We start from the raw sequence: 27,103 nt of genomic DNA on the forward strand, positions 1-27,103 counted from the left end.
ACCCACGGGACTCCCGTCCTCCGTCCGGCCAAGTGCACAGAAGACCAGGCAGCTGGCCTGCCCCGCCCCGGGCCCACGTCTGCCCTCCGACCTGCTCCCGGCTTTCACGGACAAGCTTAAAAATCACACGGAGCCCACGAAATGCAAATGCTCCAAGTGTATTTCCGAAACCGACGGCCCTTTCCTGAGGCCCAGGGCCGAGGCAGGGTGAGGCTCTGCCTCCCAGTGGCCGGCCGAGCAATCAGTTGCTGCATCTGAGGGACCGCTGTGGATCAGGCCCTTACGGGATGCTGAAGGCTGGGGCCAGCAGGCTGGACCCACAGAGGAGCCTCCCCCACCCCCTGCCCCCGCGGGCTGGTCCCGAGCCGGCGGCTGCAAGCCCGTCAGGGCCGCTGCACACCCGGGGCCGCGGGACTCGGAGAGGGACGAGAGGGGTGGACCGTGCGTCCTAGGCTTGGGTCACCTGGCCCGGGGCTCAGGTTCCACCGGCCCTGGAGGCCGAGATTGCAGCGAATACAACCGTTCTCGTGGGCCTGTCCTGGAGGGACAGGGCGGGGCTCCAGCCCGTCTACTGCAAAGGCCGGGGAGCCAGGGCGCCTCTGCTCCAGCGCCTGAGCCCCGCCTCCTGGCTGTGCTCAGTACCCTACACCTCCCCTGAGCGGCTGGGGCCCCCGTGGGAGTCGCAGGGCAGGTCCACGCAGCCGCACTCCTGCACCTCGGTGTAGCTGAAGGCCTGGCTGGAGCCGTCCTCACAGCGCAGGGTCACGTGCCGCAGAGAGGCCCGCAGCTCCCAGCAGCACCTGCACCTGTGCTCCACGGCGCGGGCCTCCAGGGAGTACCTGCGGGCAGGGGCCGCCTGAGCCAGAGGTCGCGGGGGCGTTTAACAGTGGCTCCCGCGAGCCAGTCACGGCAGCTGAGGGCCTGTGGTTCCTTCTGAGCCCCCAAAGGCTGGGGGGGGGGCCCAGCAGCCTCTCAGCAACCACTTGACCAGCAGGTCACCAGTGGGGACCCCGAGTCTGGGGTCTCAGTAAAGAGAAGAGTGTGAGTCCGGACAGGCTGCGAGCCGTCCTTGGCCCCCGGCCCAGCCCCCTGCTGGCCCCCGGCCCCCCCCATCCTGCCCCTGTCTGCCCGCCCCGGGCCCTGCCCTGCGGGAGCCCTCTGTGGGCCAGGGGTGGGGGAGTTGCGGGTCTGCCCTGGGCGAGTCAGGGACTCACGTACACGGAGGTGGTGGCCCCACAGTTGCCCTGGCAGTAGGTGAGGCGCACGGGCCCCACGGAGCTGCAGCCTGGCTGCCGGAGGACCTGAAGCTCGTGGTACACGGCGCAGGTCGACCCTGAGGAGGGACACAGGAGGCGGCGCAGAGGTCAGCCCTGGCCAGGCGCCCCCCGCCCCCCGCCGCCTCCTGCGTCCCCCGCCCCTGGCAGACACGCCCACTCACTGTTCTGGGCTGGGGGTTGGGGGCAGGAGAGGCAGCAGCCGTCCTCGCTCAGCCGAGCCTCGTCCTGTGAGGACAGAGATGCCGTTGGCGAGGGCAGGGACGCAAGACGGTGGCGCCCACTCCCATGCAGGGCCCCATCCTCCCGTGGCCACTGTCGACCCCCCTGGGCAGGGCAGGCGGGCTCCCAGGACTCACCGCTGGACAGCCGAGGGGGGCACACGCCTTCTTCGTGGTCACCACCACGAGCCCACCCTGCTGCCTCTCACACTTGTGTGTCACGCAGTAGCTCCCCGGGTCTGACCAGGACTCGCCGGGCTGCAAGGAGGCCCAGCCAGCAAGTGAGTGGCCCTCCCCAAGGCCCCCCTTCCAGCAGGGGAGGGTGCTGCATCCGTCTGTCTGTCAGCCCCCAGCCCACGGGCGTCCAGAGGCTTCCGCGGCCTCTGCCCTGCGCCCGCCTTGCACTGACGGCTCCCCAGGGGCCCCAGTGCACCAGGAAGCCATCCACCCAGCACCCCCGCTGTCGCTGTGTGCCCCCGGCGGCCCCCCTGTGCAGGGGTGGGGCTGGCCCCCCTGGAGCCTGTGGCCAGCCCCGCCCGGAACTCACCCCAAGGCCCCGTGACCGCTACTCACGTAGAAGAGGTGAGCAGAGCTGTCGCTGGCGTTCGTGACACAGGCCACCTGCACGCACGTGCCACAGCACTGCCCGCTCTGTGTCTGGTACTCGAAGCCCTGGGAGGGGGGCAGGGTGTGTGGCCTGAGCCCCGGCTGGGCGCTGCGTGGGGGTGGGAGTGTGAGGGGGGCACTCACCACGGGGCAATGGGTGCTGCAGATCTGGGTCTCACAGCTGATCACGACCGTGTCCGACTGGGGGCCACCGGGCAACTCACACCAACACTTTTCGCACAGGTTCGAGGAAACTATGGCACCAGGCTGGGGGAGTCAAGGCGACAGTGTCTTCCCAGCTGGGCCTGGTGCCCCCGCCCTCCCGGACATCCCCTCCAGGCCTGCCCCCGCCAGGCAGACTCTTCCCCTGAGGTGACCCTCAGTAGTGCCTCCTGGTTGGGGTCCCGGCCTTGGGGACAGAGCCCCAAGGCTGTTCCTCCAGGGAGGTCACATGCTCTGGAGGACCCGGCATGGGGAGAGAGAGGCTGGGGACCTTCTCAAGTTCAGGACAGGGGCTGTGGTCCCAGAAGAACCCACTGCTGCTCCAAAGGCCACCCAGCCTCGGGGAGAAGCTGGCAGGACGGGGGGGACTCTGGTCCCTGTGCACCAGGGGGCCTGACCTTCGGCTGGCTCTTACCTGGTACAAGGTGCCGTTGATGCTGCAGACGGTCCAGCCTGCTCAGGGGAGAAGGCAGACCTGCAGACCCACCGTCCCCTTGTCCCGCCGGCCTCCCGAGTAGCAGCTGCCCGCGCCGCCACTACAGCATCCCAGTCCCGGGCGACGGCCCACATTCCCCCCAGCCTGGCCGCCGCTGAGCCAGGACACTCACTGCAGTTTTGGGTCGGGCAGCAAGCCCCTTCCTCATAGGCCAGGATGGAGCGCGAGCCTTCCGGGCAGTCCACGGGCGCGGGGCAGTGTGTGGTGTTGCAGACTGCAGCAGACGGAAGGGGGTGTCAGGGCACCTGCCTCCCTCCCAAGCCTGAGTGTCGCCTCTCCCTGGGGGTCTCCAGGAGTACTGACTACCCAGTGGACAGGTGGTAGGCTCTCCAGGGGGTGCCCACCGCCACAGGGGACGAGGCTTCTGCTCGGTGCTGACCTCCGTGGTACCCCTCACCCTTGAGCCTTCCTGCTGGGGGTCAGCAGCTGAAGTCACATACAGGGAGGGTATGCCCACCACCCTCCTGGGGGGTGCCGCCAGGTGCCAGCACCTCGGGACCCTGCAGGGGCAGAGCTGGCCAGCCCTGAGCCTGTGCACGTGCGCCCCCGCCCGGCCTGGGGCTCACCGCAGGTGTACTGGGGACAGCACTGGCCGGTCTGCAGGGCCGCAGGCACTGGCACGAAGCCGGCCCCGGGGCAGGCGGGGGGCGGGGCGCAGGGCCGAGTCTGACAGCTCAGAGTCCAGGTGCCGCCCTTGCAGGTGCACTCCTGGCAGCCCACGCTGACAGTGTGGCCAGGCTGTTAGGGGAAGGACATGGGACCCCCGGGCCCACGGCTGAGGGCCTGCAAGGGGTCTTCCAAAGTGTGGGCGGGGCTGAGGGCTGCTGGGGCTCTGGGAGGCCCATGAGGGCCAGGAGGCGGGGTGGGAGGGGGCTGTGCGGGCGACCGGCCTCCCTCCCCACCGTCCCCACCTTCACTATGTGGGAGCAGGGTCGGGGGTTGTCTCCAGGGAGGGCGGGATGCGGCCAGCCTTGGGGCCAGCACCCACCCTCCTCCAGGACCGTGCAAGGAGGCCTCCTGAGTCTTTGCTCAGGAAAACCTGGCCCCTCCCTTCCCCTCCTCTGAGTCCCCCGAGGGTGCCACACTCACCTCCACAGGCTCCCCGTCAGGCCCCATGCAACCTGGAGGAAAAGAGAGGACGTCTTCGCTGGGCTTCCACGGCCCCCAGCCCGTCACGGGCAGACCCGGTGTCAGGGGCTGGGGGAAACCTAGGCTGTGGTGGAAAGCCCTGGGGTCTGGCTGAGAAGTGCAGAGCCCGAGGGGCCAGTGCATGGAAGCCCCAAGCCCAGCCCCAGGGACGTACTGCTGCAGTTGGCTGGCACGCAGACCTCCGAGCTCGAGCTGAACAGCGTCATGTCCTCCGGGCAGAAGCAGCCTTCCGTGATGGGAATGGCTTCCGGGAGGGCCCTGTGGGGAGCGGAGGGTGAGCGGGGCCGTGACCTCCAGGATGGGGAGAGGCGGCCTGGGGACACAGGGCGGGGTGGGTGTGTCCCAGAGGGAGAGGGCAGGTGCTTACAGGGTATTGGCACTGTCGTTCATGTAACAGTAGGAAGGATTGGACGGGCCGCAGGGCCGGTACACCTTGTCAGCAGGGCAGGTGAAAGCTGCGCGAAGGGTGAGGCCACACCTGAGGCCGGAGGGCACGAGAAGCGAGCCCTGGCCTGGGTCCCGCTGGCTGGAGCTCTTGGCCCAGGCACCTGCTGTGTGCCCTGCACCGGCCAGCCTGTCCGAGCCCTGGACCCCTGCACCCTGGGCCCAGGTGCTCTGACCTGGATGCCCCCTCTTGTCCCTCCAGGAAACAAATGCACTCCATCCTGGGCTCAGCCCTCCTCCTCCCGGAAGCCCACCCTGACCACCCAAGCCCACCCATGGATTGCCCAGTGTGTCTGTCCCCTCGAACATGCTGATTGCCACCGCCCAGCGGGACGGGGCACTCTGGGGCGGGGGGAGGGGGCACTCACGGCACTCGTGGGTGGTCAGGCCCCGCCAGTCGATGCACACGCTGAGGGACGCACAGAGGGCGGCGTACAGCTCCAGGCTGGAGCACCCCAAGTCCACCGTGGGCGCGTGGCACTGGTCAAAGGCGCAAGCTTGGTAGTATGGCCACGGGGGGATCACCGAGTGGCACGGCTTGAAGACCCTGCAGCACAGGGACACACGGGTCATGGGGCAGCTCCGTGGTGGGGTTGCCAGGCTGTAGGCTTTCCCTAATGAAGGGCCCCGAGGGAGAGGCGTCACTGGGCCGACCTGTGTGCTGAGGGACCCCAGCCCCTGGGGCCATCTGTGTGCGGCGGGGAGGGTGTCTGGCTGCAACACAGCTTTTCTTTCTGCAGATTCTCCGCTGGGCTCCCCCCGTGCCCTGCACGCCCGGGTGTTGCCACTGGCTGAGGACTTATGCCCGGAGCCACCATGAGCTGCCTCAGCGCCTCAGAGGCCGACCCGCCACGAGCCCCGCTGGGCTCTGCGCCTGGCGTTCCAGCAGCTGTGGCCCCTCTCCCTTGGAGCCCCCTGCAGGCCCGCCCACTCCTTCCTATCTCCCAGGCAGCGTGGGATCAGCAGGGCTACTTGATACCCCCCACACCCCAGCCCTGTCAGGGAATCTCACTTGCTTAGAATCAGCTGGCAGATTGGCGAAGGTAGGCACGAGGTGGACGTTTTCTTGGGCTCAACTGTGGTGGGCATCAGGGGAGGCCTGCTGCAGGATGGCTGGCCGGGGCGTGTCACATTCCAGTGGCGGGGCATGTCGGAGCAGGAGGGTACCACCGCCCCCCCGGGCAGGCGGCACTCGTCCTTCTGGTCATTGGTACAGGTGCCTGGGGCGTGGAAGCAGCGGTCAGTCAGCTGGGGAAAGCAGAGGCACCCTCACCCTCCCTTGGGGCGCTGGGGGCCGGGCCCCAGCGTCTCCGCGCAGCACTCGATGGGTTGCCGTGGGACCTGTCCCCTGACCTCCCTGTGCTTTCTTTTGCCTCCAAGAAGCCAGACCCCGGGGCAGTTCCCAAAGAGGCCTCACGTATGGGCCACATGGCCAGGCCCCTGGGCCGTGTGGCCGCACATTCTTGGTGCAGCTGGAAAGCAGAATCACCTGGAGGCTCCGTGCCACACGGGCGGCCTCACCCCCAGCCAAGAATGCAGTTCCTGGAGGGACACACCTGAGGCCGACCCTTCGCACACCAGACACTCCCGGCCAGAGAAAGGGCCCAGAGCCCGGAGGGCCAGAGCGGGGCTGGGGCCGAGCGCTCACCGCACTGCCCCTCCGTGTTGTTGGCGAACTTGCTGAAGGGCAGCTCCACGGAGAAGATGAGGCCACTGAACATGACCTGGACACCAAGGGCGGGGATGGTCACGTACATCTTGATGCCGATTTGGGAGACAACGATGCCGTCTTTCTGGAAGCCGGGTCTGACCACCTCATTGTTGAAGATGATCTAGACGGGGACCCGGCGAGGGAAAGAGAACCGGGTGGCGATCAGCCAGTGCCTGGCGCCCCGAGTCCGCCCGGCACAAACGGGGGCTGCCCGGAGGGCGTCCCCACCTCACTGGTCATCACCCCTCCGACGGGCTTGCGGGTCAGCACGACGCGGTCCTGCTGGTACTCGATGATGATGGACTGTAGGCAGGGCAGCCCATCCTCAGCATCACAGAAGTAGGTGTCGATCAGCACCCGGAAGTGTCCGAACACGGGCACGATCTGCTGTACCAGCACATACGTGCAGTTGTCCAGAAACGTGTAGTACGTGCCATCAAAGGTGACGTAGTGGGGTTTGCCCCAGCGGCTACACACGCCTGCGGGAGGACGAGCCGCCTTACCTGGCCGCACTACGGGCCTCCTCCCACCGCCCCGGGGCTCCCACAGGGGCAGGTGTGTCCCGCGCCAAGCGGAGCAGGCGACTGCCCTGTTGTCGGGACCCACACGCCAACGGCACATAAAACTCTGTCCAGTAGGTGCCCAAAGAGGCCAAGAGGTGGGACCAGACTCCGGACGCCCCCTCGCGCCTGCGTGGCCCGGCTGCTCTGGGCTTGGGCAGGGTTCCGCCGGGCACCTGGGGAGGAGGCTGGGTGCCACCACCGCTGCCCTGACCTTGGGAAGTCCTTCCTGGGTCCCACCGATTCCATCCCGCCTTCTCTGCCATGGCTGCCACCCCCGGCCCCGCCAACTCACACTTGCACTCGTAGAGTGGGCAGCAGTCCTCCGGGTTGGCTACTATCACAGCGGGGTAGCCGTTGGCGCAGATGGGCTTCTGCACCTTTGGACACTGGCGTGCCCTCACGGTGATGACCCCGTTGCCCACACAAGTGGCCTCAGAGCAGTTGGGCATGGCCCAGGTTTCGCCTTTCTGCGGAAGCAAAGACTGCTGCAGGGCCTTGCCCTGACCCGGCGCCCACCCCTCGGGGCTCAGGGCTCGCCTGGGTCTCCGGGGAGAGAAGAGCCACCGGGATTGGGACCAATACTCACACCAGGCCTCTCCTCCCCCAGCACCCCCCCGAGCGCCCGGCTGACTGGGAGGGGTTCCGGGTGTTGGAGGTTGCCCCCTTCCCCCTCTGCCCATTTGCACCCACCCACTGTTTCCACTCCTTGGCCGTTTGACCCTGTCTGGAGCATCGGTCACCTGCTCTAGCCCCCTTTATAGGGGCCCCACGCTCCTGGCACCCCCTTCCAGAAGTTCTGGAGGACCAGAAATGGCTGCTTGCCGTGGTCAGCCTACATCAGCCAAGGGGTCACCAACCTTCATGCGCCCTTGATGCCACAGCCTACTTTGTTTTTTTTTTTTTTTTTTTTTTTTTAAACATCTTTATTGGGGTATAATTGCTTACCACAGCCTACTTTGAATAATGCTGAGGGTCCCTGCCCTGGCCGCCCCGAGCCCCCGAGAAGGGCAGAAAAGGCGAGGTTACCGTTCTCGGGGGGACTGCATTTGGGCACCCTCGCTGAGTAACGGGCACAGAGGCAGAAGGGGAGGACGCTGGCGTGGAGGTGGCCGGGGCGGGAGGCGGTGTGCTGGTGGGACAGGTGTGGTCGGTCCGCCTGACCACGTGGCAGTGCAGGCTGCAAAGGGCATAATAGCAGTGCCCGGAGAGGTCCGTCTGCTGGTAAATGATGGATCCTGCAAGAAAAGGAACGGGAGAGCACTAGGAGAGCCAAGAAGCGATCACCAGGAGGGACTCTAACCAGGCTGGTGGTCCACCTGGGTGCTGGGCTGGCAGGTGGCCTTCCTTCCCAGGTGTAGATGGCATATCCTCAGAGACGGCTTACTGCCTTCCTATACGCAAGACCTAGCCCTTTCGCAAAGACAAGGCACCCCTCCCTCCCCTTAACACCGTAGTTTTGTGACCAGGACAACAGTGACCAGGGTCAGCACACAGCACACACCCAGGTAGGGTACACATACCTGCGGAGTATAACCTGGGGGCCACACTGCAGTAGCACGTGGATGTGGAGGGCGCTGCGGAGCTAGGGGAGGTCACCAGGGAAACCGTGGGGGTGGTGAACTCTGGAGAGAGTGAGGGCTGGGGACTTGGAGTCACAGAGCTGACAGGGCAGCCTTTCTGGGGCTCACAGCACAGCACGCGCACCTCGTAGTTGAGGCACATCCTGAACTTGCCCTTCTGGTCCCGGTTCCGACACACCAAGCCCACTTCCGGGCTGCACTGCACCACCTGGTCCAGCCTCTGGACACCGACGTCCGGGTGGCTCTCGGCTCTGCACTCCAGGGCGCTGATGTATTCGGGTCGGCGACAGATCTTCTCTCCTCTTCTGACGATGTTGCTGTAGGTTTCAAAGTCTCCTCCGTGGGGCCCAGGAGATGGGAAGTCCTCGTCGAACCACTTGGTCCATGTGCACTGTGGCTGGCAGGAGGTGGTCCAGGGTTGGGAGTGGGTTGTTTCAGGTATAGAGACAAAAGTTGTGCTGGTTGTAGGAGCTGTGGTTGGGCTGGTTGTCTCCACAGCGGTGGTGCTGGTTGTAGGAGCTTTGGTGGGGCTGGTTGTCTCCACAGTGGTGGTGCTGGTTGTAGGAGCTGTGGTTGTGCTGGTTGTCTCCACAGCGGTGGTGCTGGTTGTAGGAGCTGTGGTTGTGCTGGTTGTCTCCACAGTGGTGGTGCTGGTTGTAGGAGCTGTGGTTGGGCTGGTTGTCTCCACAGTGGTGGTGCTGGTTCTACGAGCTGTGGTTGGGCTGGTTGTCTCCACAGTGGTGGTGCTGGTTGTAGGAGCTGTGGTTGGGCCAGTTGTGCCCACAGTGGTGGTGCTGGTTGTAGAAGCTGTGGTTGGACTGGTTGTCTCCACAGTGGTGGTGCTGGCTGTCTCCACAGTGGTGGTGCTGGTTGTAGGAGCTGTGGTTGGGCTGGTTGTCTCCACAGTGGTGGTGCTAATTGTAGGAGCTGTGGTTGGGCCGGTTGTCTCCTCAGTGGTGGTGCTGGTTGTAGGAGCTGTGGTTGTGCTGGTTGTCTCCACAGTGGTGGTGCTGGTTTTAGGAGCTGTGGTTGGGCTGGTTGTCTCCACAGTGGCGGTGCTGGTTGTAGGAGCTGTGGTTGGGCCGGTTGTCTCCACAGGGGTGGTGCTGGTTGTAGGAGCTGTGGTTGGGCCGGTTGTCTCCACAGTGGTGGTGCTGGTTGTAGGAGCTGTGGTTGGGCCGGTTGTCTCCACAGTGGTGGTGCTGGTTGTAGGAGCTGTGGTTGGGCCGGTCGTCTCCATAGTGGTGGTGCTGGTTGTAGAAGCTGTGGTGGGGCTGGTTGTCTCCACAGTGGTGGTGCTGGTTTTAGGAGCTGTGGTTGGGCTGGCTGTCTCCACAGTGGTGGGGCTGGTTCTATGAGCTGTGGTTGGGCTGGTTGTCTCCACAGTGGTGGTGCTGGTTGTAGGAGCTGTGGTTGGGCCGGTTGTCTCCACAGTGGTGGTGCTGGTTGTAGGAGCTGTGGTTGGACTGGTTGTGTCCACAGTGGTGGTGCTGGTTGTCTCCACAGTGGTGGTGCTGGTTTTAGGAGCTGTGGTTGGGCTGGTTGCCTCCACGGTGGTGGTGCTGGTTCTACGAGCTGTGGTTGGGCTGGTTGTCTCCACAGTGGTGGTGCTGGTTGTAGGAGCTGTGGTTGTACTGGTTGTGTCCACAGTGGTGGTGCTGGTTGTCTCCACAGTGGTGGTGCTGGTTTTAGGAGCTGTGGTTGGGCTGGTTGCCTCCACGGTGGTGGTGCTGGTTCTACGAGCTGTGGTTGGGCTGGTTGTCTCCACAGTGGTGGTGCTGGTTGTAGAAGCTGTGGTTGGGCTGGTTGTCTCCACAGTGGTGGTGCTGGTTGTAGGAGCTGTGGTTGGGCCGGTTGTCTCCACAGTGGTGGTGCTGGTTGTCTCCACAGTGGTGGTGCTGGTTGTAGGAGCTGTGGTTGGGCCGGTTGTCTCCACGGCGGTGGTGCTGGTTGTAGGAGCTGTGGTTGGGCCGGTTGTCTCCACAGTGGGGGTGCTGGTTGTAGGAGCTGTGGTTGGGTCGGTTGTCTCCACAGTGGTGGTGCTGGTTGTAGGAGCTGTGGTTGGGCCGGTTGTCTCCACAGTGGTGGTGCTGGTTGTAGGAGCTGTGGTTGGGCCGGTTGTCTCCACAGTGGTGGTGCTGGTTGTAGGAGCTGTGGTTGTGCTGGTTGTCTCCACAGTGGTGGTGCTGGTTTTAGGAGCTGTGGTTGGGCTGGTTGTCTCCACGGTGGTGGTGCTGGTTGTAGGAGCTGTGGTTGGGCCGGTTGTCTCCACGGCGGTGGTGCTGGTTTTAGGAGCTGTGGTTGGGCCGGTTGTCTCCACGGCGGTGGTGCTGGTTGTAGGAGCTGTGGTTGGGCCGGTTGTCTCCACAGTGGTGGTGCTGGTTGTAGGAGCTGTGGTTGGGCCGGTTGTCTGCACAGTGGTGGTGCTGGTTCTACGAGCTGTGGTTGGGCTGGTTGTCTCCACAGTGGTGGTGCTGGTTTTAGGAGCTGTGGTTGGGCCGGTTGTCTCCACGGTGGTGGTGCTGGTTGTAGGAGCTGTGGTTGGGCCGGTTGTCTGCACAGTGGTGGTGCTGGTTCTACGAGCTGTGGTTGGGCTGGTTGTCTCCACAGTGGTGGTGCTGGTTCTACGAGCTGTGGTTGGGCCGGTTGTCTCCACAGTGGTGGTGCTGGTTGTAGGAGCTGTGGTTGGGCCGGTTGTCTCCACGGTGGTGGCGCTGCTTATGGGCACTGCGGTTGAACTGGTTGTCTGCACCGTGGTTGCACTGGATGTGGCCTCATGGGAGGTGGTCCCCCTCTGGCTGGTGACACTCACACTTGAGGTGCTGGGAACTGTGACATGTGTGACAGGGCAGCCTTTCTGGGGCTCACAGCACAGCACGCGCACCTCGTAGTTGAGGCACATCCTGAACTTGCCCTTCTGGTCCCGGTTCCGACACACCAAGCCCACTTCCGGAATGCACTGCACCACCTGGTCCAGCCTCTGGACGCCGACGTCCGGGTGGTTCTCGGCTCGGCACTCCAGGGCGCTGATGTATTCGGGTCGGCGACAGATCTTCTCTCCTCTTCTGACGATGTTCCTGTAGGTTTCAAAGTCTCCTCCGTGGGGCCCAGGAGATGGGAAGTCCTCGTCGAACCACTTGGTCCATGTGCACTGTGGCTGGCAGGAGGTGGTCCCCAGAGGGGACTGCTCAGTTGTTCTGGTTGTGACCCTCGTTCTTGTGGGCACATGTGCCGAGCTGGCAGTGCTGTGTTGTGTGGAAGACGAGAACGTTGCAGTGGTCCAGGCAGTGCTGGTTTCACCTGTGGTCGTCTGTGTGGGCCCAGGTGTGGTAGGGGGTGTGGCCTTTGTTCTGCAAACGTCCACCACCTCACAGCACAGGATCCGGATTTGGTAGTTGTAGCAGATGGGGGGCAGCTGGTCTCTGTTCCAGCAAATCAGCCCCACGTTTTTGTCACAGATCAGGTTCTGCCCCAGTGCCTGCAGTGAGGTGTTGGGAAAGACTTCCGCCCGGCATTCCACGTTCTTGGGGTTTGCACAAAATTTATGACCTTTGGATCTCAGATTCTGAAAACTGTCAAAATCTCCACTGTTCCTCCCTGCCCCGGGGTAGCTGCCGTCAATCCACTTGGTCCAGGTGCACGTTTCTTTTAAACAGGTGACCTGGGTTGGCTCAGATGAGGTCCCCTTCGAGGGCCCGGGGGTTGTGGTTGACACAGAGGTTGTGGTTGAAACTGTTGTTGAAACTGGCTTTGGGCTAGGAGTCAAGGGGGTTATTTTCCCAGTTGTTGAGGTACCTGGGCCAGGTGTTTTGCTAGTCGTAGAGGCAGTGGTTGGGCCAAGTGTGGTGACAGGGGCTGAGGAACCTGCGCTCCCTGTCGGCACAGATGTAACCCTGCTGGGTCCTGGCGTGGGCCCAGTTTCAGTTGTGCTGAGGGTCGCGTGCAGGGTGGTCTCTGTACTGCTAGGGGGGCAGGCCCGGGAGAAGCAGCACAGGATCCGGATCTGGTAGTTGTCACAGCGCCCAGAGGCCTGGTCCCTGTTGTAGCAGGTCAGCCCCACCGTCGGGCTGCACTCCACGCGCTGCCCCAGGACTTCCAGCGGCACCTCGGGGGCACTCTCGTCTCGGCACTCCACCGCCCTCGGTGCTCGGCAAACCTGGTACCCGTAGGCACGGAGGTTCTCCAGCGTGTCGAAGTCACCGCTGTCTATGCCCCATCCCGGACGACTGACATCCAGCCATGGAGACCACTGGCATTCCTCCCCACAGCGGGGCCGGGACGAGGGTGGGGCGGAGGCTGTGGGAGGGGTTGGTCCAGGGGATGTGCCCGGGGTGGTGGCCGGGGCCGAGCTCGGAGCGTGTGCTGTCTTTTCGGACGGGCTGGGGGGTGTGCTGGGTGGAAGCGTCGAGCTCACGACTGAGGGCAGGAGAGAAAGGGCGAGCGTCAGGGGCCAGGGCTCCCCACACTCCTTGAGGACGCCACCCCCCGCCCCCTCTGTCAGTGTCAGCTACCTGTCTGTCTCCACCCATGACGGGAACTTGGGAGACAGGGCAGTCGCCAAGCGTCCGGGATATGCCCAAACCTGGCAGGGGTAAAGCTCACCGCAGCTGAGTCAAGGGGTGAATTAAGCTCCCCGGAATCTAAAGCCAGAGCTACAGGGGCTCTTCACCCTCGGGGGAAGCTCTAATAAGGCCCTAAGTCACCCTTAGAAGAGGTTAGGATGCGGAGGTGCCTGGCCCTGGTGCGACGCAAGGCGATCGGAGAGCAGTGGATCCAGGCAGGGACTCCCCAGCCGGCTTCCCGTGGTCCTCTCCCCAGGAGCTAACCTGGGGTAGCTTTGCTCACAGCCCCTGCCCCACCCATGCTGGGTGCCGCAGCCCTGAGAGCATGACTGGGGACACGGGTCCTGCCAGCCTCGCGGTGGCTGCGGGCTGACCGGCACAGGTACATGCCCTCTGTCCCGTCCCAGCTCCTTCCTGCCGCTTGGGGCCAGGGGTGGGGGGACGGCACCACCCGGTCGGCACCCCGCCTGTCTGCCTTACCGATCGGTGTAGAGAAGGCGAAGGTGGTCTGGGGGGTGGGGGTGGTAGCGCTGCAGTCTTCGACCCTCCTCTCGATGGTGCCGTTAGCCCCACAGTGGGCGAAGATGCAGCCCCCCGTGCCGTCTGTCGTGTGGTAGATGACTTCCCTGGGACGGAAGCGCCTCCCATCGTAGGTGCAGACACAGGCTGTGGGGAGGACAGCAGCCAGGCGGTTAGGGGGCCAGGGCGCAGGCAGGGACCCGAGACCCCGGGCGCAAGGAGGGCCGCCCACCACTCACCCTCAGAGTTGTAGGTGCACTGCACGCCACTCTCGGTGCAAACGCTGGCGACAGAAGGGAGATGAGTCTAGGGGCGGAGACTCACCCAGGGGCAGGCAGGCAGGGGAAGCCCCACTGGGGTCCCTGGGGGCCACGCCTCAGCCCCAGAGGTCACGCCCTCTCAGGGAGCCCTTCCTATCAATGACCAGAGAAGGCAACTCGAGCATGGCCACTGAGCCCCCTGGACCTTCTGAAGGCCACTCCCTCTCCAGGGTGTCTTCCCAGAGGTCCTTGGGCCGTGTCATGACTCAGCTTCCCCTCTGGCCCCTTTCTTCACCCCCAGACCCCCCACCCTCATCCTGCATAAAGGAAGCTCCCTGTTGGACCCCACAGAAAACCCAGGCCGGGGGACCCTCTGGCCCTGAAGGAGGGAGGCTCTGCTGGAGGGTGGCCAGTTGGGGCCTTTCCCCAGTAGCGGAGGGCTGGGCGAATCCCCCACGTGCTCCAGGGTCCTCGCGGCTCCCGCCAAGCGCCTCACCAGTAGTGGCAGTTCTTTTCCGAGGGCACCACAGAGCCCGGCCGGTAGGACTTGCCCTGGACACGGCAGGGCAGTGGTGGGGTCGGGGTTGGACATGAAGCTACACATCGCATCTGGTCCTCATCGAAGATGGGGGCCTCTGATGGGCACTTGGGGTAGCAGCCTGGGGACCAGAGAGGCCTGAGTCCCAGCCACACCAACTGCCCACTGCCTCAGCCCCGCCTCGACTCAGTCCCCAGCCCTGGGCCCCACCACGCCGTGGGGAGCTTGAGGCTATGGCCGCAAAAGCACCACGAGGGGTCAGGAGCCGCCCAGCCTGGCCGAGGGTCCCAGGATCCCCAGGACAAACCTTGGCCCCAACCACCGTCTCCCCAGCACGGCCCCGCCCAGACCAGCAGGACAGCAGCGCACCTTCCAGGCCACAGACGTCGTGCAGGTACTGGCCGCGGGGGTTCCGGCAGGTCCTCAGGCAGGGGGCCCCGCAGGGCTGGTAGTGCCACTCGCAGTGGCCCTTGGGGTTGTAGTAGTCGCAGAAGAGGGCTGTGGACAACGCGGGCAGGCTCAGGGCCAGGCGCTCGGCCCAGGGGCCCCAGGTGGAGTGCCGCCCTTGCAAGGACAGCCCCGGGGGGCTCCCCCGTAGCCCGATCCTTGACCAAGTCCTGCGAGCTGTTCTGAAGACACGTCCCTCCTCTGTGCCTCCCGGACGCGGCTTCAGAGGCCATGGGCCTGGGATGCCCAGGGGCAAGAGGGGGCAGTGGGGAGGGGGGCTGGCTGACTTGTCAGGGACGCCCACCCACTGCGGCCAGGCTCCATGGAGGGGGGGTGCTCTGCTGATTCCCTTCAAGCCCTTCCTCCCCTCGCACATTCAATACCACTCTTGTCACTCCCCGTGTCTCCGCCCCACCTTGACGGACACATCCGTGGGCACTCACGGCAGATGTCCGGAGTCCGCCAGGACACGCACACGCCTGCTTCGTGGCAGGCCTGGGCGTAGGCGGCCACAGCCGTGCAGAAACACTCGCGGTCACCCCCCGAGTCGCAGGCGCACGCGTCGCTCACGCAGGCCTCGTAGTACCTGGCCGATTCCACCTACGGGAGAGAGAGGCTTCAGATGCCGAGGGACCCGCCATCCCTGTGGGCTCCGGGGAATCAGTGCAGCTGGTGTCGGCCTGGGCCGGTTTCCCCTGGAGCTCGTTGTCCCACGAGGCCGGCCAGACGGGTCCTCATGGCCACAGCTGGCCCTAGAGGGCGGCAAAGAGCCACTGCTCCCATTTCTGTCCCTTCTTCCCCAGGTGCCTGGAGGAGCACCCCGCGTACGTGGGCGTGGCAGGCGCTGAAGGTGACAGCGTTGATGATGCTGCACTGCTTCTGGGCCCACGACCTGCGGTACGGGTTGGCGGTGCAGGGGTCCTTGGGGGCCTGGGCGTCCGGGCAGGACGGGGAGAATTTCCAGCTGTTGCCGAACTCCAGCACGTCGCCCACCACGGACTGGCTCCGCGTGGTGAAGTCGTTGAGGGCGTTGTCGTCAAAGTTCCCACACAGCCCGCAGACCCTCCCCTGCGGACAGACAGACGTAGAGATGGCACAGGCTCAGGGCAAGCGCAGGAGGGGCCCTGCGACCTCACTCGCTCCCCCCCGCCCAACCCCGGGGCCCTCAGGAAGAGTCCCACTGGACTCTGAAGTCTCCAGGAGGGGAGGGCACAGGAGAAGCAGCCTAGTGGCTACGGAGTGTCCCCCAAAGACAGGCTCAGGCCCTGACCCGGGACCCACGAGTGTGGCCCAAAGCGGAAGTAGGGTCTCTGCGGATGCAATCAAGTTAGGATGAAGGCATCCTGGACTGGGGTGGCTGAACCAGTGGCCGGTGTCCTTACAGGACGAGAGACACACACAGAGTGAAGACGGTAAAGGGACGTCATATGCAGAGGTTGGGCTGACGGGGCACCTGGGGCCACGGAAGCTGGAGGAGGTGGGAAGGATCCTCCCCTCGAGCCTCTGGAGGGAACGTGGCCCTGGGGCACCTGGTTGGACTTAGTGTCCAGACTGCGAGAGAAGGGCCACCAGTCAGGGTCATTTCTTCCAGCAGCTGCAGGACCCGGACACGACCGAGGGTCTCCTACCGTCACCTCCTCTCTGTCTCTCTGCCTCTCGGTTTCTCTCTGTCTGTCTCTCTGTCTCTCTCTATCTCTCTGTGTCTCTCTGTTTTTCCACCATCTCTCTCTGTCTCTCCCCCACCCGCACCCCCGTCTCCGGCCGGCACTTGGTCTGGGGCGAGGGCGGCGTCCTTCCCGGGCAGGGCCTCACCTTGAACTCGGGGCTGAGTCTAAGGAAGATGCTGGTCCCCTTGTCCCACAGCAACACCAGGCTGACATCCGTGTCTACCACCAGGTAGTTGCCCACCTGGCGAATGGAGAAGGGTGGCAGCTGCCCCTGTTCCTTCTCGATCACCTCCATGTTCCCGTCACTCAGCTTCAGCTCGTAGCTCTGCGTGGGGCAGGACCGGCGAGTGTCTGGGTGAGGACCCTGGCTACCTGTCGAACGGGTCCATGGCCCTGCGGCCCCTGTCCCAGCTCGGCCATGGGAGCGCAGCCTTCCTGGGGGCTCCCCACCAAGGCCCCCACCCAGTGCTCACCCCCAGGAAGATCTTGATGGCCTTGGAGCAGGTGGTCCCGGTGGTGCCACAGGGGACGTCCTCTGTGATGACATGGAAGCCGTCCTGGGCACTGCCGTCCCCCCCACAGTGGTCCTGGGGGGGCCGGGATGCGACTGAGCGTGCACCGCGGGGCAGCACAGCAGGGCTGCGGGGCGGCGGGAGGGCTCGGCAGCCACATACCTGAAGCAACGTGTACTCGCAGCCCCCGCTGAAGCTGTAGCGCTGCCCATCGAAGGTGAGGTAGTGGCCGTCGCCGTACACCGCGCAGGTGGCCGGGCAGGGCTGGTCTGTGCACTGCCACATCCTGCCCTTACAGGTGCTGGGGCAGGGGCGGCAGGCATCAGGCCCAAACCCCCTCTTAGAGGCCCAGCTGCCTGCCTGGGTGGGGGCAGGACTTGCTGGCCGGGCAGTGCCTCCCGCTGCAGGGAACCCTCCCCCAGTTGGGGTCCGAGCCCCTCCCCATACCAGGTGTTGCAGCCCACCCGGATGATCTGGCCCGGCTTGTAGCTGGCCTCGTTGTGCACACAAGGGCAGTCGGACACAGGGATGCAGCCGCCGTCGCCAGTGGCCACCAGCCCGTGGGGACACACACAGCCGGGCACACACTGGGAGCTGTACTGGGGGGGAGCAGACACAGCTTAGTGGACCCCCAGGGCCTGCAGCGGGGCCACAGGTATGCAGGACCAGCAGCCTGCGGGCAGGGGTCCCCTGGGGCCAGTGAGTGGGCTTCTCCACAGGTGCCCATGGGGGCCGAGCAGGTGTGGGGTTGTCGGAGGGGGTCACTGGGGACACTTACACAGTCCATGTCCAGGGTGTGGCAGCTCTTCTGACAGCCAGCCCCAGCGGCCCCAAGCGTGGTATTGTGGCAGTCGAAGTAGACCATGGGTGGGGTACAGACTGGTGAGGGAGGGGCCGTTCAGGGGACCCTGACGCCACCTACCAGGCTCGCTTGAGGGACGTGTCTCCCGAGGGCAGAATTTGGCCGCCCCGGGGTGAGCGTGTGAGTGCGTGGGCAGGGTGCCCACATTGCTGAGCCAGGAGACGCTGATGGACACCCAGCAGCCTCGCTGACTCGTGGGCATTTAACCCCGTACTTAGGTAACTTCATGCAGAGATAACCGAGGGCCCCCTCCCCCACTCCGGGCTCACCTGGAGCTGGGGCATGGCCTCCAATGCAGGTCAGTGTGCCCTGGGTGCAGGTGCTGCAAGGAGAGAGTGGCCAGAGAGCCCCCCAGCCTCGCCCACCCCACCCACTCAGCAGGGGCTCTTACCAGACGACCCCCTGCTTGTGCGTCGACTCCCCGTTGGGGACCACGGAGCCCCCATGGTAGCAGGGGCAGTTGGTGGCCGGCACACACTTGCCCGTATCATCCAGGAAGGTGCCGTCAGGGCAGGTGCAGCCGTCCACGGGGACGAAGCTGATGCTGCAGGTGACGTCCGCGTCACTCCGGGCCCGGCAGGTGGGCTGGCAGGTGCTGATGTTGGAGAGGTAGGTCAGCGACGGGGGGCAGGTGGTCATGGCCTTTGCTGCATGATGCCAGGAGGGGGTAGCACTCAGGACAGGGCCGGCCCCCCTGGCTTCCCTGTTCCCACCAGGCCCTTCGTCCTTGATGGGGTCCCAGGGCACTGGCCTGGGCGCTCCTTGGCCTCTGAGCCTGGTTGGGGGACGGGGGCCCTGGGACATCCACCCTGGGACACTCACTGCACACGCCGTCCCGCCAGCCGCCGAGCAGCACGCCCCGGGCGGCGCAGGCCCGCACGTAGGAGGACAGGGCCGCGCACATGCAGTCCTCACTCTTCTCACAGTTGCACGTGTCAAACATGCAGTTCTGGGGGGGCATCAGGATGTCAGGGACACCAGGCCGCACACGGTGAGCTTCCCCCGTGCTGCTGCCGGAGCCCCTGCCTCCCCAGGACCCCTCCCCGGGCCTCACGGGGGTCCCACTAACATGCACAGAGGATCTTGCCATCACGCCCCTGGGCTGGGGGGCGGGGGTGCTGGAAGGACCACAGCCCCTCATCTGTGTGACCCGGCGGTCCATCCCTGTGTATTCAGCCTTAGACACCAGTTTCTCATTTGCACCCTGGGGCCAGCAGGCTACTCACTCCCTGGGTGTAGCCCCTGCGCCTAGCATGGAGCTGGAGGAGAGGACGGACTCAGAACCACAGCAGGTGGGTGAGTGAGTGAGTGAGTGGATGGGTGAGTGGATGGGGGTGGGAGAAACTGGAGACTGAGAGACCTGCTGGGCCCAGACGCTGCTGCCATGGCCCCTGGGACCCTGAGGGTGGCCGAGTGGTCCAAGGGCAGAGGCAGGTGGGTGGCATTACCGAGTAGTAGGCGCTGGGGCTCACGGCAGCGTGACAGCGGGTGAAGGGGCCGTGGGGGTCTGTCAGCCGCGAGCACCAGTGCTGAGCGTATTTCTCTGTGGACAGAGGAGGGGGGCGGTCGGCGAGGCTGGACGGTCACGTCAGGCGGGAGCTACATGGAGATGAGCAGCTTTCCTTTTAGCCGGAATCCCTTATGCTCCGTGTGAAGGAGTGCCAGGTGTCAGCAGACCCGGGCTGCTTCCCGAGCGTCCCGCGAGCCCGGTCCCCCAGGAGAGCAGGCAAGGAGGGTGGGCCTCCACTCCCCCCAGCACCCTGATCCTCTCCTCCCGGGGCTCACCGGCCAGAACAACGCATGTTGAGTCTGCCTGTTTACCTACCACCTGACGCCCCCTTCAGGCCGGGCCCCCAAGGAGCGTATGCTCAGACCTCCGGCCCAGGGGCCCCAGCACCAGGTTGGCCCGCGGGGCTGCTGGACACACATACCGTTCTCCACGCTGAGGGAGCAGGGGTCCTCCAAGCTGTTCTTGACGTTGGGGCAGGCGGCCTGGGTCTTCCAGGTGTTGGCGAAGGCGGCGGCCGTGCCCTCCACCACGCCGCTGATGGTCCGGAAGTCGTCGGCCTGGTTCTGGTTGAAGTTCCCGCACAGGCCTGGGGGCGGGGATGGCGTGAGGCCCCTGTGTGCTGGGCTGCGGAGGGTGGGCTCGGGTGCTGGGTGGTGACCCTCTTACCGCAGGTCTGCCCCTGGAGCTGGGGCGCCAGCCTCACGAACACCTGCATGACGGGCACCAGCTGGATGTCCAGCTGCAGGCCCAGCTGGGTCTGGGCGATGATGAAGAAGGTGGAGGGTCTGAAGAGCGTGACGTTGTCTGCAGACACAGGGGACCGGGTCTCAGTGGGCGGGGCAGGGGGCTGTCAGGGGGTGGGGCTGTCAGGGGGCAGGGCAGGGAGGCGCCCTCACCTGCCGAGAGGGGCAGCTGGGTGTAGATCTGGTTCACAAACACCTCCCCGCTGGCCTTTACCACGAAGACCTGGAGAAGCACAAGACAGGGCTCACGATGGCCTCCGCAGGGCAGAGGAGGGCTGATGACCTGGCCCCCCATCCCCCAGGCTCAGCCTGCTCCGCTAAGCTTTCCGCGAGGACCGGACCGCTTTTTGGCGACGTGAAAACCAAAGAGATTTACTCAAGTAAAAAAGTCGACTTCAGCAGAGAAACTTCCTGGCCTCATGGGGGAGGTGTGGAGGCCCCCTGCCAGCCCCTGAGCTATTCCCTTTGGGGATGGTCACTCAAAAGAGCCACGAGAGGTGGAAGCAGGAAGTCAGTGGGAGGGTCCTCGGGCCATGCCTCGGCCACCTGCTGCCCATGTGGGATCAAGGGCTCGGGCAGAGGTCACTTGCCGTGAAGGACACCCCGACCCCAGGGTCTGCACGCACCACGTGCCCCCCGCCCAGGGTCAGCGTCAGGCTCTTCAGGCAGGTCTCGCTGTCGGTCAGTCCACACCTGCGCAGGTCGGCCAGCACGGTGAAGGCGCTGCTGTCACAGGGCTGGAAACACAGGGCCTCACACAAAGCGCAGCGCCCCCGGCCCACCTCATCCTCTCCCCTCCCCACCATCCGTCCGCCCGACCAGAGCTCCGGTGGTTTCCTGGAGGACTTGGCGTCGGGGATCCCAAGGTGGCCCCAAATGCAGCACCTACATGCAGCCCAGGCTGGGGAAGGACACGTGGACCCGTGACCTGAAAGCCGCTCTGTCCGGGCAGGACCCTGGGGCCATGTACCTTGGCCAGCACGTAGCTGCAGTCCCCGTGTACCGTGTACTGCCTCTCGTCGAACGTGGAGAAGTGGGCACCGCCCAGCACCGAGCAGGTGCCCGGGCACGGCACCTCCTGGCATCTCCACCGGCCTCCAGAGCAGGTGCTGAGAGCAGGGAGCGACCACGTGGGTGCTGGCCTCCGGGAGCAGCCCGACCCCCCAAGACGGCAGGTAGACTTGCCCAGGCCTGCCTGCATCACCACATAGACTGGAGCCCATCAGCGTCTGCCCAGAGAGCCACTGGCCTCCGCCCGGGGACCCACGTGGGAGAGGACAAGCCCCCAGAGGGGCCGGCCCGGGCGCATCTAGGGGGACCGGAAGGCAGGGGCTGTCCCTGGGCATCTCCGGGGGAGGAGAGGGCAGGGGCCCAGGGTCCTACCAGTTGGTGCAGTCTGTGGAGTAGCCGGTCCCTGGAGTGTAGGTAGCCCCGTTGTACACACAGGAGCACTGGGGCACCGGGATGCAGCCATTGTGGCCGACGTCATCCAGCACCGTCCCTGCAGAGGCAGGCAGGCCACGTGGCAGGTGCCGGACTGTGCCTGCCATGTGGGTGTGTGGAGGGGACAGGCCCTCTGCCCACAGTGGCCCTGCCCTGGAGGGTTCCTCAGACCCAGGGGTCCAGGGACACCTCGGGCCACGTCAGAGCGGCCTTCCTTCCTGAGCACCTACAATGCATCTGTGTGATTCTGGGGGCCCAGAGGGGGTGGGGCCCCGGCTCACCCTCAGGGCAGAAGCAGCCGGCGATGCAGTGGTCCTCGCAGAGCTGGGAGTGCTCCAGGTTGGAGCAGGTGTCCGTGCAGGGCGACCCGCACTCGCGGTACTGCATGTTGAGGGGGCACGTCTGGGCTGCAGGGAGGAGATGGGGCGCGTGTCACGCCCTGCCTCTGCCTCCGGCCCGAGAAGGGACGGCATGGCAGGGCCGGGGTCACACAGGGCACTCACGGCAGAGCTGGGGGCCCCGCCAGTCCAGGGGCAGCCCCCCGGCATGGGTGCACTGGCGGGAGTACTCAGCAAGGGTGTGACAGAGGCAGCTGGTGAGGTTGGCCTGGCCACAGTGGCAGAGATCTTGCCGGCAGGCCTCCACGTAGCTGCTGGCGTCCACCAGCGCGGCACAGTCCAAGAACGGCTCGCTGCTCAGCATCTCCTCGCAGATGCCCTGGGGCAAAGCCGGGGCACTCGGTCCAGGCTCTGGAACATCCCCTGGCTCACGGCCCCCTCCTCGGCTTGTCTCCGGGGCCGTGGGAGCCAGACGCCACCCCCGTTCACTCTGGGACTTACAAAACCGGTCAAGCAGTTCACGGGGGGCTCAGGGGCAGGGTCCTGACACTGCTCCGTGGGGCCGTCCATCTTCTGCAGATTCCCAAACTCGGTGGCGGTCAGCCTGATGTCTGACAGAAGCACAACACCGGGCTCTTTGCAGGCTCCCAGCGGCCCTCGCTCGGGGCGACCGGGCTACGCTGGCCTTCCCCTTCCACACCGCCAGTTTAAGCAGCAGCTACACAGGACTTTCAGGGAGTCTGGAGATGAAATGAGGAACTCCCGGGCATTCGGGGCTGCAGGGCAGCGGGTTGAGGTCCGTTAACTGACGCTCCGCTGGCCCAGGGCTGGAGAGTGACCCTGGGCCCCTGCCGGCCACTGCTGGGCACTCGGGCAGGCTTCCCCTAAGGGAGTCCCTTACGTATGGGCTCTGCGTGGGGCTTCATGGGCCTGACAGTGGGGACCCTGGGATCGGGGCTGCAGCGGGTGTGGGTCATATAAAAGGCCACTGCTTGGCAAAGTCTCAAGGACCAAGAAGCAGAGACAGGGTCTGGATGGAGGCAGGTCTTCGATTTCAGAGGAGGGTGTGTGACGGGCACTGAGAACAGGAGGGCTCAGCGGGGGCTGCCCCGCCGAGAGCGTGTGCTGGGGCATGCCCGAGTCTGTGCACACGTGCGTGGTGTAGGTGCGCGTGCATGCTGGACCTCGAGTGTGTGGGTCTGCGTGCGCGTGTGGGTGCGAAGACTGAGACCTCTGACTTGGGACCCTGGAAGGCAGGCTTCCAGGGAGCACAGAGCTGGAGCAGGCGGCAGGGAGGGGGGCTCGCGCCCCGGGGCTTACTGTGGGAGAAGAACTCGTTGAAGACGGGGACGCCATTGAAGTCTCCGCAGAGCCCGCAGGTCTGGTTGGCGTACTTGGGGTCCAGCTCCAGCTGCAATGAGAGGACACATCAGACTCCAGCCGTGCCAGGGACAGCCCCGGACCAGAAGGACAGACGAGGTTCCCCAGGCTGGAGCAGATGGGCCTCCTCACAGAGGACCCTCCCCATTTGCTCCACGCGGCTGGGACCCGGAGCAGGGGGTCTGTCCTGGAGGAAGCTACCCCCACACGCAGGGTCTCCATCAGGGGTGTGGACCCTGGGGCCCCGTTAGCATCTGGGCCCCATCCTCACTGCTACGGGGCTGGGGGTGTCTGGCTTTCCCACCCTCCTTCGCCCAGAGCACCTTCCTCCCTCCCTGGAGAGGCTGTCAGGCTGGAGGCATGTGCCTGGTCCCCCGAGCCCAGCCCCCCACCTCACCAGGAGGCTGTCATCCTGGTTCCACATGAAGACCAGGCCCAGCCTGGCCGCCACCTTCACGCCGCTGCTGCGTTGCTCAATGAGGACTCCGGAGCGGCTGAAGGGCAGCTGAATTCTGCGGAGAGAGGGCCCAGCTGAGGCGCCATAGGGCATGAGGGGACGGGCAGCATAGGTCTGGACTTCAGGCAGGGAGGGTCCCTTCAGTCACACGTATGACAAGGTCAACATGCCCACAAGAGCCTGGAGCTCTGGCATCAGAAGAACGAGGAAGGGGCCGCTTCCAGGGGCAGAGGAAGAGCCTGAGCCCCTGGGTGGGGCAGGGGGCCGAACATGGGGGCCTGGGGGGCACCGCTCCGGGACCCACTCTTGGGACAACTGCACTTCCCTCCCCCAACGGCCCAGAAGCATCCTCGCCGTCCAGGGCCCAGACTCACGGGAGGCTGTTGACCAAGACAGAGCCCTTGGTCAGCTCGACGACCATGCCGTCAAGCTTCATGGTGACCCTGCTGGGCGCGGTGGCATTGGGGCCTGGGCCGCGGCGGAGCTGGAGGTTGAAGTCCTCGTACGCGGCACCGCAGTGCGCGGAGAAGACGTAGTTGCACAGCCCGGGGAAGCGGAAGACGTCGCCGTCGAAGGTCTTGTAGTGGGAGTTGCCCCACGTGCTGCACACCCGCCCGCCGTGCGCCGCGTTCAGGGCTGTGGGCAGAACAGAGCAGGGCCTTTCTGAGGGCGCCGAGTCTGGGACACCCGGACGTCCCAAAACCTGGGCCCTTATCCACCTGGGAAGCCGCGGTCCCCCTGCCCGCCCCCCAGGTCTGACGAGGCAGAGCTCAGCCAACACGGCACCCCGCCTGCCTCTTGGGGTCTCACCTCGCACCAGGGGGGTGCTCCTCAGAGGCGGGTGGATGGTCGCCCCGCGGAGGGAGTTGCCTGTGGAAACGGCGGGTGATGCACAGCCCTCACCCCCACGGCCCAGGCACAGCTCAGCCCCCACGAGAGGCTTTGGCGGCTCCGCGACTGCTCGGGTCTGGCGGACTCTAGATCCGGCTCCGGGTTCTGCCGTGTATATGGCCTCCCGGCCGGTGTGAACACCAAGGCCAGCGGGGACCACTGTGGGCTGAGAGCAGAGCACCCCAGGGGCCCCAGCTCTCACACCCCGTGGCCCAGAATGCTGTTTGCACTGGGGCTTCCTTGCTCCCGGAATCTCAAAAATGCCTGAATCGATACCTGGAGACTGTCGTGCAGAGTGAAGTAAGTCAGAAACAGAAAAACAAATATCCTATGTTAACACATATTCATGGAATCTAGAAAAAGGTACAGACGAACCAGTTTGCAAGGCAGAAATAGAGACACAGACGTAGAGAACAAACGTATGGACACCAAGCGGGGAAAAGAGGGTGGGATGAATTGGGAGATTGGGATTGACATATATACACTAATATGTATAAAATAGGTAACAACTGAGAAGCTGCTGGATAGCACAGGGAACTCTACTTCGTTTTGCTGTACAGTAGAAACTAACACAACATTGTAAAACTACACCCCGATTAAAAAAAAAAACAAACGCATCAGCAGCTACGGGCAATCCCTTGGGTGCTGACATCAGGCACAGGTGTGCCTCCCTGGGAACCCCTTTTGGGGACATGCAAACGGAGGTGGCTGGGTCTGTCCCCGAGCCTCCCCTTGCTCTGGGGCGTCTGGCCGCGCTGGGGGCTGACCCTCACCCGCCCTGCCACCACTGGAGTATCAGGTGTTAACTCCAGGAAGAAAGGGACATTCTGTGAGCTCCCAGACAGCCTGTCACCCTGTCTCAGCCACGCCGGATGGGGATGGCAAGCAGCCTGCAGGGCCCAAGGCGAGTGACCCATGGCCCCTCAAGGGCTCTTTGACTGCTGGGGTGGGGGGGCGCTCTGATAGGTGGGGGATCCACTCACCGCCAGGCCCCTGGGGGGCAGGAGGGAGGTCCGGGTACGCATAGCCGAGCTCTGCAGTGCTGTCCCGGCCCTGGCCTTTGGGAAGAGGAGAGGGTGCTAGGCCTGAGCCGGCCAAAGGACAGGCACGTCCCCTCAGAGGATGCACGGAGGGAGGGGCGGAAAGTCCAGATGGTGGGATTCTCTGTGCGGACGGGGGCACTGGGAGGATCTCTTCCAGGCTGCCGAGCCTTGGAGGTCACCCGGGCCCACGGCTGGGCCACCACTCCCTTGACCTCCCCCTCAGGTGGCCCCATGAGCATGTGGGGTGACCCCGGCTGGTCTCTCCAGGGGCCATTCCTTTGTTCACTGTTCATTCATGCCCACCGAGTGTCCACCGGGGCCCAGGACGTAGGGGGACAGGCAGGCAGCCCCCGTCCATCTACCGAGGGAGCAGACAGTAAAGCCGCGGGTCTGCTGCAGCTGGTCCAAAGCAACCAGAGCTCTGGAGGAAAATTCAGAGCCTGTTGGGGATCTGGGACCAAGAGTGGGGACAGAGCTGCACCCAAAATGGGGTGCTCAGGGCCACTGCACGGGTAGGGGCCCAGCACCACGGAGGTCAGGTAGGCAGGGCCCAGGGACAGGCAGTGTTGGCCTGGAGGCCACCCCAAGAACCTCATTTCTGGGGTCCTCAGAGGCCGTTCCAAAGGTGCAGGATGTCACCAGACACGGGCTTGCCATCATCCTGCACAGAGCTGGCATGGCAGGAGGGTGCCCAGCCCCCCACCCAGAAGGGGAGGCCCAGCCCTCCTCTGGAAGGGGGGCTGATCCAGGGAGCACTGCTTCACTCACTGGTGTTCTGGCCCCATTTCTCAGATCACCTGGGACAACCTGGACGCATCCTTGCCATGTGTCCAGGGAACATCCAGTGGGGCAGCCTTGCCCGGAGTACTCGAGAGAGAGCTTCCCAGTTCTGAGACTGTCTGGTGGCAGCGGGAGACTGGGGACCGGGATGTGTGAGCCGCCTGGGGCAGTGGGGACCTTGGGTAACACGGCATGTTCCCCAAGCTGCCGTTCCAGGAGCCTGAGAGCCACCCCTCACCCATCCAGGGCCCTGCTATCCCCTGGGAAGCAGAGGAGGGAGGCGCAGGCCCATATGGGAAGGGGCCTCCGAGGACCGTGGGGCCTGTGAGCCGCCCTCATCACACCCTCCACCTAGGACTGAGCCCACCACAGAGAAACAGACAGGGAAAGCGAGCTTCTGAACCGGGGATGCACGGGGTGGGGTGGGGGGCGGTGTCCCAGGCAGGTGGGCAGCTCTGCCAGGCTGGGCCAGGAGTTCAAGAGTCTGCTCAGACCAGGCTTGGCAGGGGGCAGGGGGCAGAGAGCAGCAGAGACGCACGTGTGGATGAGATTCTGCAGCCAGGGGCTCATAGATACTGGGCTGCTCCCAGCCCTAACCCCCACATGGACCCCACAGCCCCCAAGAACCCCTCCCCAGCCCCACAAGCTGGAAGAGCAGCTCACGGATGCACTCAGCTTGGCCAGAGCCCAGGACAAGGCCTCAGAGCTGCCCGCTGCCCGCCGGGGGCCAGGGCCACCCTAGGATTTGGGGGTGCCACAGGGGTGCCGGGCCATGGTCAGGGCCAGCCTGGGAAAGCCAGCACGAACCTTACCTGTGAGCTGGGCGCAAGCCAGAGTGAGGCCCAGGGCCCAGAGCAGGGCCAGCTTCCTCCGGCCGACACCCAT

General features: G+C 65.0%; 1 protein-coding gene across 1 annotated transcript; it reads right to left on the reverse strand.

Moving 5' to 3' along the window:
• Positions 1-643: 643 nt before the first annotated feature.
• On the reverse strand, positions 644-27,103 carry MUC5AC (mucin 5AC, oligomeric mucus/gel-forming). Its single transcript, XM_032641238.1, has 50 exons — positions 27,031-27,103; positions 25,379-25,453; positions 24,315-24,374; positions 23,879-24,140; positions 23,445-23,559; positions 22,988-23,078; positions 22,169-22,278; positions 21,833-22,046; positions 21,611-21,736; positions 21,270-21,387; positions 20,857-20,995; positions 20,513-20,623; positions 20,040-20,109; positions 19,810-19,947; positions 19,565-19,729; positions 19,082-19,176; positions 18,456-18,582; positions 18,025-18,280; positions 17,903-17,955; positions 17,550-17,650; positions 17,219-17,370; positions 16,934-17,072; positions 16,733-16,846; positions 16,405-16,584; positions 15,421-15,660; positions 15,036-15,192; positions 14,515-14,643; positions 14,104-14,266; positions 13,587-13,630; positions 13,309-13,494; positions 11,079-12,682; positions 8,207-10,676; positions 7,713-7,921; positions 6,979-7,153; positions 6,352-6,602; positions 6,061-6,244; positions 5,425-5,632; positions 4,781-4,959; positions 4,336-4,423; positions 4,123-4,226; positions 3,909-3,940; positions 3,386-3,557; positions 2,932-3,033; positions 2,739-2,776; positions 2,246-2,368; positions 2,069-2,167; positions 1,634-1,753; positions 1,439-1,502; positions 1,219-1,333; positions 644-839 (listed from the first exon to the last, which is right to left on the reverse strand). The coding sequence occupies exons 1-50, from the start codon at positions 27,101-27,103 to the stop codon at positions 644-646; spliced, it is 10,536 nt and encodes a 3,511-aa protein (XP_032497129.1).

The sequence above is a fragment of the Phocoena sinus genome, chromosome 8, assembly GCF_008692025.1.
Source record: "Phocoena sinus isolate mPhoSin1 chromosome 8, mPhoSin1.pri, whole genome shotgun sequence".
Taxonomy (NCBI): Eukaryota; Metazoa; Chordata; class Mammalia; order Artiodactyla; family Phocoenidae; genus Phocoena; species Phocoena sinus.